Below are 18,055 nucleotides of genomic sequence, written 5' to 3' on the forward strand. Positions count from 1 at the left end.
AGTATAATAGGATCAGACAATACTGTCTTGAATTATTCTTCATTTAAAATTATACATTTAGCAGTTTAATTTTATTTTATGTACTTGTGCCAACTTCTATCATGAAAAGTTGTGACACTGTACTTATGGTGAAGGCCTTCAACCAATAGATTAGTTATTCAATCCAGAACTGCCCAAAATCCCCATCTTGTACAATTTAGCAGTTTATTGAAAATACTTTGAATTTTCAACTATACTAATCCATGGGTAATGAAGAGTGAAATAACTGGCCTTATTTATTGCCATTCACAACCTACATTATAATCTCTTTACAGCTAATGTCTTTGGTACTAATTGTGATGTAAAACCCTCTTGATGCTTCGCTCACTCTATGATCATGGTCATTTTTGGAGTAGACAAAAGCTGTGCTTCTGAAGCAAGGGTTTGTATTGTATTGGGTTAACTTGGAAAAAGTAGGAAATATGAATTGTGATTTTAGAATAATAACCATTACTTTGCTTTTCTTACATACATAAGAATAAAGTTTGTGGCCTTTGTGGAAATTTCAATGAAAACATTGAAGACGACTTAACAACGAAGGGGAACTCCTTGGTGACCAGCTTTACGGCCTTCGGGAACAGTTGGAAGTCCATCCAGTCATGCTCTAACACAGTAAATGAAATATACCCATGTGATAACAATCCATATTGTTTAACATGGGCTCAGAAGAGGTGCAGCATAATTACTGGCCCAGTCTTTCAAGCTTGTCATAAAATGGTAAGATGTTAGTCAAATTGAAATTTCAAGAAAATCCATAATGCAATCATGATTTCTGACATTGTGGCTATTTATCAGGTTAACCCAATCCTATTTTATGATGCTTGTGTCCAAGAAGCTTGTGCTTGTGATATGGAGGGAAAATACCAGGGTTTGTGTACTGCTATTGCTGTGTACGCAGAGGCTTGCAATAAAGCTGAAGTTTGTATTCGCTGGAGAACCCCTGAATTCTGCCGTAAGTCTAAACTTTTGTATTCCTTGTAGAGAACAATTAAAGTATAAGAGCTCATCAACATGCTTTTATAGATAGCGGAACACATTGATCCACAGAGCACCATAATTATTCAGATTGGTGCTCCAGATTCCAGCATCCGCAGACTCTTGTGTCCCCAAAGTCTAGATTGATGCTTGCTGCTGTTTAAAATATGTGCCATTTTGTAATTGCAATAAAGAAACCATATTTCCTTCTTCAATTCCCTGTCTCTTTTGACACAAGATCCTCCAACTTCTACGTGATTTAGTAAAGAGTGCACAAATAATTACCCGAGAGTATCCTCTAAACAGAATCAAGGTTTCAAGAAGATTGGACTTTATTGCCTTCCATCACAGTGAGGAACGTGGGGAATCCGATGTGGTGGATGTTTATGTTAACTTACATGTAGTTGTGTGTCTTGTTGCTTTTTTTTTGTATGGCTGTATGGTAATTTGAATTTCACTGTACCTTAATTGGTACATGTGACAATAAACTGACCTTGAAACCTTGATTCTGTTTTGAGGATACTCTTGGGTAATTATTTGTGCATTGTTTACTAAATCACTTTTTGGCTCATGATGAATAGCATGTCAAAACTGATTTTGATCCTTTCAATGAAAGGCAGGTTATTTTGATCCTTTCAATGAAAGGCAGGTCACTATCACTGTACACTTTTAATCCTTGATTCATCAAGTAAAATACATTCAGAACGTCATGAAGAGGAATATCCCACCACCTGCTGATCTGCAACTAACCCACATATTTGTTTCTTTAAATCTCGTCTGTTTGCTTATTAAGATTTGTGGCTTTTCATTTGAAGATGATGTTCTGCCAACATTCAGTCTCTATCCTCCAAGTTTGGCATACAGTTAAGAATAAGTGCACATATCATTCCATCTATCAATATTACTGTTGGTCCACTTTATCTAAAAAAGGATACTTTGCAGGTTGATTATATTGATGTCCATGACAATTCTCCTTCACCTACTACATAAATCAACTCAATTATCAACATGTATACTCTTGGGAACAGGAGAATAAATTTGTCTGAGTATTTGCCATGGTAGGGACAGATGTCTGAGAGTCTAACACTCCAGTTCACAGACCAATATGTATAAAAGAAATATACAATGACTATTTGCCATGCAATATTGTGCTCATTTTGGGCAATGAATAACCAAGCCAGAATCACAATTTGATTGTTTCTGTTATTCTCCAGCTGTGTACTGTGACTATTATAACAGTCTTGGTGGCTGCAGTTGGCACTATCAGCCGTGTGGAACAACAACAACAAGAACATGCACAGGCCATTTCATTGGGAAAAAGTTTTCTGCAATTCTAGAAGGTGCTGTTTAGAATTTATTCAAATATGTTACAATCTCTTTGCAATTTTTTTTAAACAATACTTTTAGGTTAGTCTAAGTTTCTGTTCTAAAATTAATCATAATAATCAATTCATTGTGCAATTCATTACACATTATACTCAGTTAAATTATCTATATATTTTGATAATTCTTCATAAAAATGTTATGCTTATACTGGTAATTCGTTGGAGATTTGTGCATATTTAGAATGGAGATACATTTTCTTGGTGTCAAGATCTCCTGCATTTACAACATTCTTGTTTATCTTGATGGTCCCTTTTACTTCTCACTACTTTAGGTTGCTATGCCAAGTGCCCAGATAATGCTCCTTACTTGGATGAAAATATTATGAAATGTGTTACATTAAACCAGTGCACATGTTATTATGATGGAAGAATTCTGCAACATGGTGAAAGAACAATGAGTGATTGTGAAGAATGGTAAAGTAGTCATATCAGTGAATGTATTTATCACTGTTCTAATATTGGAAGAAAAAACAAAATAAGTGCCAAAAAACTGGGTTTTACAAATATTCTCTTAAAAATGCCATGAATATTTTTTGAGGTTTAAATAGTGACATTCGCTGTTTTAATACTTGAAATATAAAATGCAATTAGGATAATTTCACACCTGAACAAAAGCCAAAATAATTGTTTACAAATTCCTTCCCACCCACCGCCCTCCCTCATCCACTTCAGTGACTTTAATCTATAGTTTGCAGTTATATTCATTTTCTGTTCCTTCAGCAAAAAGTTCTTCATGTTCTTTATTATCTCTATCCAACGATAGTCAGTGACTATTTATCTATCTGAGAGTCCATCCCTTAATAATTATTCTTCATTATTACATTGTATTGTAATATTGGTTGTAAACTATGAACATTAAGTGAAGGCTATCGCTCCTTTAAAGATTAACTTCTCAATGAGTTGCAACAATAAAGTGCAGATAGTCTGTGATTGCCCATGAATAAACCAACAAATTTTATTAAAGCTTCTTTTTTTCTTTTTTTCATTCTGCAATTAGTAAAGAATCTATTACCTTGCCATACATTGCCCCCATTACATTTTAAAATCATCCTGTGGACCATTTGGTGGTAATTTCAGAGCTAACAGAGTTTTTTCCTTTCCGATTCTTGCTTTGTATCCATTGTTGTCAATCTTTCCAGAGAGGTTGAACCACTGCAATAAAATATGTCTTTAGACTAGTTTGTTGTTTGTTAGTTTGTTTTATTTGTAACATCTTTTTTTTTGTTGACAGTACCTGCAATCATGGAATCACTACGTGCAAAAGTAAGTAATAACTTTCAGCATTCCACCTGTTAAAGAAATGAATATATGTAATAAATTATTGTTTTTCGATAAAGAAGGATGTTTGCTTATTTGCAGTGCAATATTAATAGTATCAGCAGTTGTAGTTATATCTTCAATTTAAATATTTCCAAAACACTACTTTCCAAATGCCAGATGTGAATAATTAGCACTTCTGTAGAAGTTGGAGAGAGTTGTTGAAGACATGCCAAACTTGCTAAGCCTTCTTAGGAAGTAGAGGCATTAGTGCGCTTTCTTGGCCTTTGCTTCGATACGGCTAGTTCAGGACAAGTTGCTGGGGATATTTACTGCTAGGAACTTGAAGTTTTAACCATCCTTATTTTGGCGCTGTCAATGTATGTGTAGCACTTTGCCTGAATTCTGAAGTTGATCACCATCTCCTTTGTGTTGTTGACATTGAGAGAAAGGTTATTAACGTGACACCAGGTTACAAGGTTCTCAATCTCCTTCCTGTACTCCGTCTCATCATTATTTGAGATCCGTGCCACTACGGTGGCGTCACCCATGAATTTGTCAATTGAATTGGATTTGTACTAGGCTGCACAGTCGTGGTGAATAAGGAGTAATGAAGGGAGCTGAGAACACATCCTAGCGGAGCACCCGGATTGGGGATTATTGTAGAGGATGATTTGTCACCTACAACTCGTACTGAAGTTATAGCAGAGCTAAGAAACACTGATGTATGCAGACGAAATATGTACCCAACATAGATGATTCCTGCATTATAGAGTGGTTGCATTTGCTATAATTGTGATTTTCTGCAACGCAATCTCCTTTTCCTCTTGAATTCCACGTTATAAGTGGAGAATGATTTTCTCCCATTTTAAACCAATTTATCAGTGATGGCAAGAGAAGCCACCATTCATATTTAACATCTGAGACCAACATTAGACCCAGAGGATGGACAAAGCTTATACAAATGAAACAACAAGTTTCATCAATTTTTAATCACTCAATGTTGTATGGCGATAAGATCTGAATATGAGTCATTTTGTCGATTGGGTTAGGAGCTCCCTCCAGTCCGATATGTGAACAGATGTCGCGGACCGTAGCATTGCCGGGCTCTTCATTTGCGAGTCGTACTGTCTGATGCACAGGGCTCGCTGATTATGAAAGGGTTTACTAAGTGGATTTATTTGGGAAAGGAATGGAATTCAAGGGTTGGGATTCATGGGAGAAAAGTGACATAGAAGTAATTAATGGGGCAACACAGTGGCGCAGCTGGTTCTGTTTGTGTGGAGATTGCACCACCTCCCTGTGACCAGATGGCTTTCCTCCGTGTCCTCCTACATCTCAAAAACGGCGGGCTTATAGGTTCATCGGCCTCTGTAAGTTGCTCCTAATGTGTAGGGAACAAATGAAAACGTGGGATAACATAGAACTAATGTTAATGGGTAATCGATGGTCAGCGTGGACTCGGTGAGCCGAAGTGACTGTTTCCATGCTGTATCTCTAAACTAAACGAATGAGTTAAAGCTCGGTGGCTGGATGGAAGTGTAGTAAACACTGAGGGATTACTTTAAGGAGATGGCCAGGGCTACTGCGACTCCCCACATTGCACTCACAGGTGAAGAGCACAGCAAAACTGCACTCTGGGACATCTGTCTTTGATCTGAAGAAGACATGGCTGTGACTGCCAACCCCATTGACACAGTGACTAAACTTAAAATTTGTTGTTTCGTTTGCATTTTTATATATATTTATTTGTTTATTTTCCATTTTGGTAAGTGCAAATTTTAATCTGTATCTCAAATGTTTTGGTAGTTGATTAAGGATTTAATAAGGGTAAATTTCTGTTACTTAAATGACAGTAACATGGTTATTACCTTGAGGAAATATACAAAATAGATTAAGGACAGAAGTTTTATTATGTACATGTTCTTAACAACAGGAATAACTACCACAACTGTTCCATCTACAACACTGTTGACCACAACTCCACTTATGTCAACTTCAACAATTTCTTCACCGATCACTATCCCAGGTAAGGTGATATTAGTTACAAGTTATGGCATGTAATCTTTACAATATGGTAAGAACAGATTTTGAAAGATCAGAGGTGAAACTGAACATTGGTATGTCTGTACTTTTGGACATAATAATCGCAAATGGGATTCATAAGCAGGTTGTCACTTTCCAACATGTTTCATGATGTTGACGATCAGTAACTTGAATCTACATATTGCTCTTGGGTCTCAAAGAAATGACAAACACTGTGTAAAAAGGGCAAATGTGAGTCCCTCCTGACTCCACAAGGCAAATGTATGATTCAGTCAACTGGGTTTCATCTCCATTCACATTCACTGCTCCTACCTCTACAGGGACAAGCCCAAAGCAACTGTAGGTGTTATAGACAATTTGTATGGATAAAGTCTGAGCTTTGGCTCATGTTTTAAACTCACGAGTGAAAAGCACATCAGGTCCGGGCGTCAAGTTGCCAGTTTGGCAAAATGTTGATAAGAAGAATGAATGTAAATCAGAAACATCCTAACATAGAACAGTACAGCACAATAACAGGCCTTTTGGTGCACATGATGCCAAGTTCAACTAATCTCCTCTGCCTGCAACTAATCTCTGCCTGCACAATTCTCCATTTTGTGGCTGGGCAACGTTTAGAGAAGATGTGTGTATAGTGGATGTTGAATGCCTGGCTGAGGATGGTGATGGAGGCAGATACAATCGTGGTATTTAAGAGACTTTTGGACAGGCACCTGGATATGTAGGAAATGGAGGGTATGGATTATGTGCTGGCAGATAAGGATAGGTCTTGGCATCATGTTCGGCACAGACATAGTGGGTTGATGGACCCGTTCTTGTGCTGTATTATTCTATGGGTTTTTTTGTGAAATTGACACCAGGATATAATGTCTGTTTCATTATATTTAGCAATTCAAAAACTGTTTTAAAAAAGGGGAATAGTAAAATGGGCTTTTCAGAAAGCATATTCAGAGAAATTTAAATTTTAGTTTTAAATATTCATTCATTTTTTACTTCAGTTTTTGTGTTGTTACTATTTCAGTGGGGACCTGTATTTCTGAGTGGCAGAAATCAGCCAATGCCCAGCCCCATCTACACTAGTCCCATCTCTGCATTTGCCCATATCCTTCTAAACCTATTATATCGATGTACCAATCCAAATGTCTCTTAATATATATTTTTTAATTTTTACTTGTATTTTTTTAACTGTCAGTAATGTCATCTCGGACTAATTCCATGGCATTCTCCTTAATCAACAAGGCAACACCCTCTCTACCATTTTGCTATTTTGGGAGGGCTGTATGACTAAATGCTGGATCTAGATGAAAATATGAAGTAAAACAGATGTGAGATCAAACTGGCTTTCTGCAATGTAAAGTTCATGAAGTGATTTGTGATGCATCCCTTTTGTTTACATTGTGACCAATGATTTACCAGATACCAAAAAAGGGGTTCCAGGATAATTGCCAAAAGAACTAAAGGCAAAAATAAAATATAAATTTCTTTAAGCACAAATTTGCAATGATTTGGAATGTGCTGTTGGAAAGAGATGTATTTTATAAGCAGATTCAACTTTACCTTTTAAAATGAAATTACAAAGTCAGATAATTACCTAAAATCTGCCAAATTTAATGTGCTACCCAATGTCCTTGATCTCCACTAATACCCTGACCCTTTAATCCACATTAACCCCCCCTCCCCATTACAATGATCCTTTCTCAGCTGGTTTACTGGACTCTGTCAACCCTTCATCTACTCATCTCAACCTTCCTTTTCCCTGCATAAAAGCACCATTCCTTCCCTTCCCTTCTCTTCCTTTTCATTTCCTCCTACCACCACACATACAAAATCTGCTGGAGAGTTAACGTGTCACCACAGTGTCAGTAAATCTCTGATTCGAGACTCCCTCAATAATGTGATAAACCTATCAACCTGACGTGAAGATAAAATGTACAATACCCAATTTCTTGCAGCCAAGGCCTTGGGTTACATCTGAATATTTATATAATGGAAGAATGATCATAATAACCATTGTCCCACACATCTTTTCCATTCTAGTGCACCTTTTAATTAAGAATTTTTTTAGACATCTCTGCTCAACTCTCCACAGTTATGTTCTGCCAGTTTTCCTCTATTGTTAAATAATGTTAATATTGTTAAATATTGCAACTCCCTCCCTTTTTCACAAATTCCTTTTAAACTGATGGCAGCGGTTCTAACTACTGTTTAATGTTGTCCTTGTACAAAGAAATGTACCGCCAAAGTTGCAGAGAGCTGTTAGAAATATATGAAAATAGAGAGGCATAGACAGCGTGGACGGTCAGAACTTATTGCCCAGGATGGAAATAGCAAAGCATAGCTTGAACGTGAGAGGGGCATTGAAATGAATATGGAGGTGGATTGGAGTGACTGTCAAAGAACTGTAAAGAGATAATGACTTAAATGGCTTCAGAGTATGCAGTACTTGTGATATTTTAAAAGCGGTAATCTAGTAGGAACATGGTGAAGTACTCAGATAGGAATAATACACACACTGGGAATCTATCACTTGTGTGTTTACAGCTGAGTAGTTTGCTGTGTGATATCTCACATCAAACGCACGCGATTTTAATCTAGATACGTCTTTGATCCAAGTGTAGGAAAAAAACGCAGCTGCTGGTTAAAATCGAAGGTGGCATGCCTTGAAACCTTTCTTCAGACTGATGCTTCGACCCGAAACGTCACCCATTCCTTCTCTCCTGCTTTCTCCCCATATCCCTTGATTCTGTGAGCCCAAAGAGCTATATCCAACTCTCTCTGGAATACATCTATTAGCCAAATACATGAGTACAAATATATAGTACAAATATACATGAATACGTGTATTAACCAAATTTCATGACTAAAAGATGTTGAGGAATGAAAGATACTGATTTGCACATTGCAAAATCGTTTTTAAATTGGGTAATATCTTCTGAATTTGTCTTCATTCAAAATCTACCATTCAAGACTGATAAATTAATTATCCATGAATTTGTTTCTCTTTAGAAGAAACATCTACAACAACCAGCACAACTGAGTCCACAACCACTTCCACAACTGGTGGGTCGTGATTTTTTCAATAATCATTCGCAAATATTTTTAAGATAAGCTCTCCCAGACAACTTATGGAGAAACTAAATGTATACATATCATTTTTATTCAAAACAAATTGAATGCCTTTACTATTTTCCAGAAGAAACAACTACCATGGTAACACCAAGCACCACCACCTCCACAACAGGTGAGTGATCGCCTCTGTCAATAGGTTAATACCGGCCATTAGGTTCAGTCATTCAATTTCAGCTTCCACTTACCCTCAATTCAATCATTCTTCAAGTTAAATGTGATGGTTTTATTTGCAGAAGAAACAACAACAGAGCCAACCACTACTGAGTCTACCACCAGTCCCACAACTGGTGAGTGATGCCTTCTCAAAGTACTTATTAACGGGCATTTTAACAATGCTTAAATACAGTACCACTCGTGTTATAACTGACGTTTATTTGCCTTTCTAGTGCACCACAATATCTCGTCAGCAGTTCAAGAGATGTTATCACATTTCAAAGACTTGATATGCAAACAGTGCAGCAGCTGTAGGGTTTCTGCTTTACAGCGGAATCTTCTGCTTTACAGCGCCAGAGACCAGGGTACCATCCAGACTATGGGCGCAGTCTATATGGAGTTTATACGTTCTCCCTGTGAGCACGTGGGTTTACTCCTGGTGCTCCGATTTCCACTCCACTTTCCGGACTGCAGGTTAATTGGTTACTATAAAAATTGCCCTTAGCTTATAAGATAAAGCTAGTGTACGGGTGATTGATGGTCACCACAGACACGATGGGCTGAGGGGCCTCTTTCTACATTGTATCTCTAACCCCACACTAGAATGGTGCATTGATACAACACAAAGGAAGGGCAGTAATGCCCAAAGTTTGTCTAGCTTAAGTCTGAGTTGAAACACATGCAAATATGACCACTGAATGGAGTGTTGGTTGTAAATTTGCAGTGATTTGTTGACATTAGTTTGCAGTTTTAAGTTTATGCATTATATGCTGTTTTTGTTACCACTCTCCCAAAAGTGTCATTCTTCAAGATGAATGTAAAGGCCGTGTATGCATTTGTTTACAGAAGAAACAACAACAACAACAACAACAACAATGACGACCACAACAGGATCGACCACCAGTCCCACAACTGGTGAGTGATAAATTCTCGCAATGTACACTCGAGGGTTTTTATATCACAGCTAAGCTCATATACATCACACACTTGTGTTCAGTAACCAGGCCTTTCTGCTCCTTGCTTCAAATCTTGCAATTTCAGCTCAGTAGCTCATGATCCCATTTCAGAGTCCATGAGTTCATTGTAATTGGTCCTCTGGTGTCGGATAGGAATAGTGCAGCACTGCCAATACTGTGTTATTCTGCCATAGTTTTTTGTGTGGATCTGTGAGTGTGCTGTTGTGGAAGTACAAAATCCGATCACAAGATTTATAAATAAAGATAAAATGTCTCCACAATTGGATTAATGACTATGATTGATTCAATATTCAACCACCAGCACAACTGGGTTCACAACCATTTCCACAACTGGTGCATGATGATATTTTCGAGAAATCCTTTGCCAATCTTTTCAACACAATCTATCTCAGAGTACAAATACACTCATGGGTCTTTCACAACTGAGCTCGTACACATCACACATTCGTGTTCAGTAACAGGCCTTTCTTCTCCCTGCTTCAAGTATCGCAATTTCAGCCCAGTACCTCGTGATCCCAATTCAGAGTCCGTGGGTTCAGTGTAGATGGTCCTCTGGCGTAGGATAGCATATACTGCAGCACTGCCATATTGTGCAATACTGCTACATTTCAACTGTGACCATATTTCAATACAATTTTTTGCTGAAAGTCCTTTGCAATATGGTCAGAAATTAGAGGTGTTTATCTCTACTTAAACAGAATTACTTTTCAAGATGGGTAAAATCTGCTGAATTTGCTTTAATTCAAAATCTACCATTCAAGATAGGTGAATTAATTGCCCATTAATTTGTTTCTCTTTAGAAGAAACATTGACAACCACCAGCACTACTGAGTCCATAACCACTTCCCCAACTGGTGGGTGATGATATTTTCAATAAAAATTGGCAAATATTTTTAACACAAACACTCCCAGAGTACCAATGCACAAGTTTTCTGTATACATATCATTTTTGTTCAAAACAAATTGAATGCCTTTATTATTTTCCAGAAGAAACAACTACCACGGTAACACCAAGCACCACTACCTCCACAACAGGTGAGTGATCGCCTCTGTCAGTAGGTTAATACCGGCCGTGAAGTTCAATCATTCAATTTCAGCTTTTCTACCCTTAAGTAAATCATTCTTGAAGTTGAATGTAATTGTTTTATTTGCAGAAGAAACAACAATAGAAACAACCACAACAGAGTCCACCACCAGCCCCACAACTGGTGAGTGGCGCCTTCTCTCAGTACGGTTAATAGGGATTTTAACACAACAATGCTTAAATACAGTGCCACTTGTATGTTGTAACTGCCTTGTTTTGTGCGCCAAAATTTCACCTCACCAGTTCATGAGATATCATCGCATTTCAAAGTCATCAGATTGTAGTGATATTGCAGTGATATTATTGATATTATATTGACAATTTCTTTTAATTTATACAATTTATGCTGAGTTTGTTACTACTCGCTCAAAAGTGTCAAAAGTGTCATTCTTCGAGTTGAATGTAAAAGCCGTGTATGCATTTGTTTACAGAAGAAACAACAGCCACAACCACAACAGGGTCTACCACCACTCCCACAACTGGTCAGTGATAACTTCTTTCAGTGTACACTCATGGGTTTTATTTCACAGCTGAGCTCATATTCATCACGCACTCATGTTCAGTAACATTCCTTTCTCCTCCCTACTTCAGCTCAGTGACTCATGATCCCAATTCAGATTCCTTGGGTTCACTCTAGCTAATCCTCTGGCACATTATAGTATTTACTACAGCACTGCCTATGCTGTGCAATGCTGCTATATTTCAATTGTGACCATATTTCAGAACAATATTTTTAAGATTTCTAGTATATACGATGAAGATATGAATAAGTAGGTTACGGTGTTCCCTATATTTCAGCTGTGACCATACTCTACTACAAATTCTTGCTGTAAGTCCTTTGCAAGATGGAAAGTAATTCCAGGATTTTATCTCCACTTTACAGAAGCTCTTTTGAAATAGTCCAATAGTCCTACTCTCTCAAATGTGTAATTCTTCAAGTTGAATGTAAAGGCCGTGTATGTATGTGTTTACAGAAAAAACTACAACAACAGCAACAACCACAACAGAATCGACCACCAGTCCCACAACTGGTGAGTGATAACTACTCTCAATGTAAATCCATGGGTTTGTATATCACAGCTAGCTCATAGACATAATTTTCAGTTACAGTCCTTTCCCATCCTTTCTTCAATTTCACTTCATCCGCAACAGGTGAGTGATCGCCTCAGTTAGTATGTATTTACTGGCTGTTGGGTTTGGTTGTTCAATTAAAACTTCCACTCATCTTCAGTAAAAGTCTATTAATTTGACCTTTCCGCTACAATTTCCAAAACAAGCATTGGTCTAAATGTTGAATGAAGGATCCTGAAATTTATTTCTACAGTAATTTATTGGAATCCTCTTCTTTAAATGATGGCTACTAAAATCAGATAGCCTGTGTGAGACTGAATAAAGTGTCTCTCATGGGTAATTAAGCTATGTAATTCATAATAAAAGTGCAGTGGTAGATTTTTTGGTGATTGCCATAATAGGTGGGTGCGCCATACTGAAATGTATTGAGGTCTTGAGAGGGAACCAAAACTGAGAATAAATCGTGCAGGACTATACTATTTTGTTGCTGCCGCATCTCCACTCGTGATGGTTCTGCAGTGAAGAAAATAATTTTTCCATGTCTAAATTATTTTCAAATTTCTCAATAATTTCTCAGCATTACACTTGAATGTTCCAACTGATCACAGTATGTTAAATGCGGTTAACACTCTTGCTCACAAAACGATGTTCTTTTCAAAGTAGAGTTTACTTGTGATGCAGATAAATCACCCAGCAAATTTTATTGCTGAATGGAGTATGGTTATAATTTTGAAGCCATTTGCTGAAATTATTCTACACAATCATTTATCGGGTTAATTTTCTACTGCCTTTCATCAAGTTTAATGTAGTGGTCATGAATGTTTTTACTTATAGAAGAAACAATAACAGAGTCAACCATAACTGAGTTTACCACCAGTCACATAACTGGTGGGTGAAGCCTTCATTCAATATTAATTAATGGATATTCCAACGCAACTATCCTTTTAGGCACTGTAAGCTTGAACTTTATTGGCTTGCCACAGTTGTTTCAATTTCAGCGCAGTAGAGTTCTATCCTACTCCAGAGTCTTGAGGGTTCACTCGAGGTTGGTGATATGATACAGGACAGACCAAAGATATTTCCTTCGTTAACATTAGGAATTATTTCTGTATAGAGCACCAAAGATATCTTTTCAGATCATTCACCTTTATTAACAAATATTTAAAAAATGAAATTATTTAAGCTTTTAAGTTGCAAGAGAAAGGTTTGATGAGATTTCCTAACCAGAGGTTTTGTAAATGTAAGCATACAACTGAAACCTGAGACACCATATTGGAGAGAGATTAAAGACCAAATGTGATATACAAATCCAGCTGATTATCTGAAACAGTTAAATTTTGTCTTGGGTCCTAAAGCCATATGCGTAGTGGGAAGATGAGGCACTGTAACTTACACCGAGTACTGAACTTTATTGGAACAGTGTTAGAGGCACAGAGTGGAAATGTGGGGAACATTTAAACGACAGACACTTTAATTCTCATAATTAATATATACTACAGTAAATCTGTTTTGCCCTCCACTCTGCTGTGGACCTTCCCTTCCCTTTTCTTATATACTCACTGCCTTTCCCGATAATTTTTAGATTTCATTTGTTTCGTTGCAGTGGCACTTTTTCCAAGCATACTCCTTGTTCTTATCCTTTCCTTCCATATTTCAGTCACCATTTGTGTCACTCAATCTCTCCTGGTCTCCAGCCCGTCACATCCTCCCCTGTTTCTCTGCACCATAAATTTTGTTTCATTCTAAATTTTCCAGGACTTATAAAATATAATCAGTCTCAAATATTCATTCTTAACAGATGCTGCTTGACCTACCAAGTACTTCCAGTAGTTTCTGCTTTCATTTTTCTAATGTCTGAAATCTGCTGGAGTGGTATAAGAATTGAGTTGACTTTGTGATTTGAATTTGTTTGTTATTTTCCAGAAGAAACATCAACTGTGACATCAACCAGCATTTCTTCCACGACAGGTAAGTGTTGGCTTTTTCAATATATATTTATTTTGCAACCTCAACTCATCACAGTGAAAATCCATTTGTTTTCATCTCTACCTTTTTGGTATATTCTCACAGGAGGTTATTGTCAAACATATTAAGTACAAACTGTTGCAAATTATTTTAATAGATAAATTGAAACAATTTTCTTTCACTAAAATGTATTAAAATTAGCGGAGGTTTTAATGTTGGTGGCACCAGCTGATTCTATCAAAATATTGTTCATGCTTCTTTCTAGGTGCCTGGCCTAATATTATTTAGATTGCCATTATATATGTCTGTAATCAATTATTCCTGATGTATTTTGCTTCAAACTGATAAAGTTGCCCACCTGAGGAACTTGGCAGCAATTATTCATTAATTTGGTCCAGGTTTGAATGCCTCCATTTTTCTTCAAAATAAATACTTACAGCAATGGCAGTAACAAATCCATTACTTTTCTAAATCACATTTGTAATTTCTCCATGGGCAAACATTGGCTTAGACTTTACTGTTCCCTTTTCCCCATTTTTACTTTCATAAGTAAAATGGTCGGTTGCTCACAATGGCAGCTACGTTTATCATCATGCCTGAATTTGAACATTTCTTTATAAGAATATGATAGGTAACCTCTTTATTCGGGCATGGGAGGAGGCTGTTTGGCCCATTGGGTCCTTTTCAACTTCCAACGGTGCAATGTCATGTCCCCTGCTTATTTCCCTGTAATTCCACAACAGATTCTCTCTCACATCAACTCTCCTTTGATTCTTTTGGTAATGCCCTCCACAAAGGGATAATTTACAATAGCCAATTAATCTACGTCTCTGGGTGACAGGAGGAACCCAAGGATGTACAGGGAGCCAATGTAAATTCCATACAAACAGTACCTAATATCAGGATTGAACTTGGATCTCTCAAGCTTTCAGGCAAAGGCGAGGCACAGCCTTCCACAGCTTATTGAGAGTGGTCTTGTTTTCATTATAATCTCTTTCCTGCTTTATCTCTTGATTCTGTTTTATGAATTGACAGCAAACTTAGTCCTTTATCATATATTATCCTGGAGCAGCTACCTTTTTGCCATTTCCCTCTTGCCCACCAATTAATTTCTTCTGCATATGGGGTATATCTTTTCACCATATACCGTAGCATGTCCAAAGGTGATATGGGGAGGCAGTGTAACTATTCCAATAATGTTCTTCAATAGCATGCTGAGACCAACCCATCAAAGTGGCTGTTAAAATCATGCAATAGTTAGTGCACAGCTGCAGTCAGCTTCCTGAAAAGTGACATCTCACATTTGTGCTTTATGCTTTTTCCCCATTGTCCGGTTCTGCACTGACAATTACTGTTTCCCTATCTGATACTTGAAGCTGTTTCTAAATTCAGATCAATCAATAGTTCTCCAAACGTATTGTTATTATTCCCATTTTACTGTTCCCATTTTCTTTTAAACTGTAATTTGGAAGATTCCTTTTGATGCACAACCATGTTTCTCAAATCTTGTTCTTTATATTTATGTTTATATTTTCCACTTTGTATTGTTTTATACAAGTCTGCCTTATGTTTTCTTTCTTTTCCATTACAGTGCCAGAATGTTTGGGTGTATGGTCTCGTTGGTATAATGATCATCATCCAACAACGTCAAATCCACATGATCATGAACTGTTTGCTTCATATGGCACTCCATTGTGCCCATCCTCTTCTGATACAATTACGATCATTCAGTGCCAAGTTGCCGCTCATCCTTACAGTCCACTAAGTATATCGGCAGAAGCTGTGATCTGCAATAAAGACGTAGGATTGACCTGCACACCCTCTGGATATGTTTCAGGCCACATTTGTCGTGACTACAGAATTAGGGTTTGCTGCGAGCCATCACCCTCAACCATCAGCACAACCGAGTCCACAACCACTTCCACAACTGGTAGGTGATGATATATTCAATAATAATTTGCAGATATTCTTAACACAGGCACTCCCAGAGTACAAATTCACAAGTTATACGTATACACAAGACCAAGTGGACCCGTTGGACCCAAACCTTACCTGCATTGGTGCAGCACCCTCTCCTCCACTTCCCCCTCCCCTCCCCCTCCCCCCGTCTCTCTCTTCCTCCCCTCGCCCTCCACCTTCACCACCCCCCTTCCCTCCCCCTCCCTCCACCCCTCCCTCCACCCCTCCCCCTTTGCTCCCCTCCTTCCTCACCCCTCCACCCTTCCACTCCATCCCCATCAACCCCACCCCTTATCCTCCCTCCCACCCCTTCTCTCCCTCCCATCCCCTCCCTCCCTCCCTCCCTCCCTAGGAGATAGATTTAAACTTTAAAATGAAAATAACTTTAAAAATATAACACCGATTTCAATTAAACTTCTTCCGTTAGCACCAACGGGACGGCGGTGAGTAAGGTGGGCCTAAATTTGTCGCGCTATCCTGTATCGTTTTGGCTGCAGTTCAGGAACAAACAAACAAACAAACAAACAAGAGTTTTAGCATATAGATATCATTTTCATTCCAAACAAATTGAATGTCTTTCTTATTTTCCAGAAGAAACAACTACCACGGTAACACCAAGCACCACCACCTCCACAACAGGTGAGTGAACGTCTCGGTCAGTGTGTTATTACCAGCTATTAGGGTCTGACATTTTGTTGAATGTAATGGTTTTATTTTGCAGAAGAAACAACAATACCAGAGACCACCACAACTGAGTCTACCACCAGTCCCACACCTAGTGAGTGGCTCCTTCTCCAGTACTTGTTAACAGTCATTTTAAAGGAAGGACAACATTGACCAAACTATGTCCAGCTTGTGCTGGAGTTGAACCACATACAAATGTTACTGCTGAATGTCGTGTTGATCATTGTTGAATTTGCAGTGACTTTTGTTGAAATGTTATTCCACAACTTCTTTTCATTTATGTAATATATGCTGATTTTGTCACCTCTCAAATGTGCCATTCTTCAAGTTGAATATAAAGGACATGTCTGCATTTGTTTACCGTAGAAAGAACAACCACAGCCACGACCACAACAGAATCTACCGCCAGTCCCACAACTGGTCAGTGATAACTTCTCTCAATGTGCACTCATTGTTTTTTGTAACACTGCTGAGCTCATATACATCACACACTCATGTTCTTGATTCTCCTTGCTTCAAGTTTCGCAATTTCAGCTCAGTAGTTCATGATCCCATTTCAGTCCGTAGGTTCAGTCTTGATGGTCCTCTGGTGCAGGATAGGGTTAGTGCAGCACTGCCAATACTGTGCTATTCTGCTTGAGATTTGTGAGTGTGCTGTCGTGACTGCGGTATCTCTTGTGGCCAATGGCGAAGAACAGAAAAATCTTCCCACTACCCTGAATAATACCAGTAATTAACACAAGATTTCTCAGAAAATATTTTTAAGCTTTCTAGTTTATACAGTGAAGATATGAATAAGTAGGTTACGGTGTTCCCTATATTCCAGCTGTGACCACTCTTTAGTACAATTTCTTGCTGTAAGTCCTTTGCAAGATGGGAAGTAATTCCATGATTTTATCTCCACTTTACAGAATCTCTTTTGAAATAGTCCAATTACCGGCTGAATTTGTCGGTCATTCAAAATCTACTATTCAAAATGGATGATTTAATTGTCCATGAATTTGTTTCTCTTTAGAAGAAACATCTCCAATAACAAGCACAACTAAGTCCACAACCACTTCCACAACTGGTGGGTGGTGATATTTTCATTTGCAAATCGTTGTAACACAAGCTCCCCAATACATATATATATTATGTTCATGCAAAACAATGTAATGCCTTTATTATTTTCCAGAAGAAACAACTACCACTGTGACACCAAGCACCACTACCTCCACAACAGGTGAGTAATCACCTCTGTCAGTAGGCTATTACCAGCCATTACGTTCAGTCATTCAATTTCAACTTCCACTTGCCCTCAGTTGAATCATTCTTCAAATTGAATGTAATGGTTT

At 37.9% G+C, this 18,055-nt stretch overlaps 1 protein-coding gene across 1 annotated transcript in view; it reads left to right on the top strand.

The window, feature by feature from the left end:
• The window catches only part of LOC144604949 (mucin-6-like), a 69,546-nt gene that overhangs the window by 32,051 nt on the left and 19,440 nt on the right, over nt 1–18,055 (top strand). The window contains exons 24-34 of the mRNA XM_078419871.1: nt 517–756; nt 835–991; nt 2,229–2,354; nt 2,672–2,813; nt 3,631–3,662; nt 5,593–5,685; nt 14,037–14,081; nt 15,670–16,008; nt 16,629–16,676; nt 17,103–17,141; nt 17,896–17,943. Coding sequence (XP_078275997.1) covers nt 517–756; nt 835–991; nt 2,229–2,354; nt 2,672–2,813; nt 3,631–3,662; nt 5,593–5,685; nt 14,037–14,081; nt 15,670–16,008; nt 16,629–16,676; nt 17,103–17,141; nt 17,896–17,943 — 1,309 coding nt within the window. The remainder of the gene's footprint in view (nt 1–516; nt 757–834; nt 992–2,228; nt 2,355–2,671; nt 2,814–3,630; nt 3,663–5,592; nt 5,686–14,036; nt 14,082–15,669; nt 16,009–16,628; nt 16,677–17,102; nt 17,142–17,895; nt 17,944–18,055) is intronic.

Source organism: Rhinoraja longicauda, chromosome 23 (genome assembly GCF_053455715.1).
Source record: "Rhinoraja longicauda isolate Sanriku21f chromosome 23, sRhiLon1.1, whole genome shotgun sequence".
Lineage (NCBI taxonomy): Eukaryota > Metazoa > Chordata > Chondrichthyes > Rajiformes > Arhynchobatidae > Rhinoraja > Rhinoraja longicauda.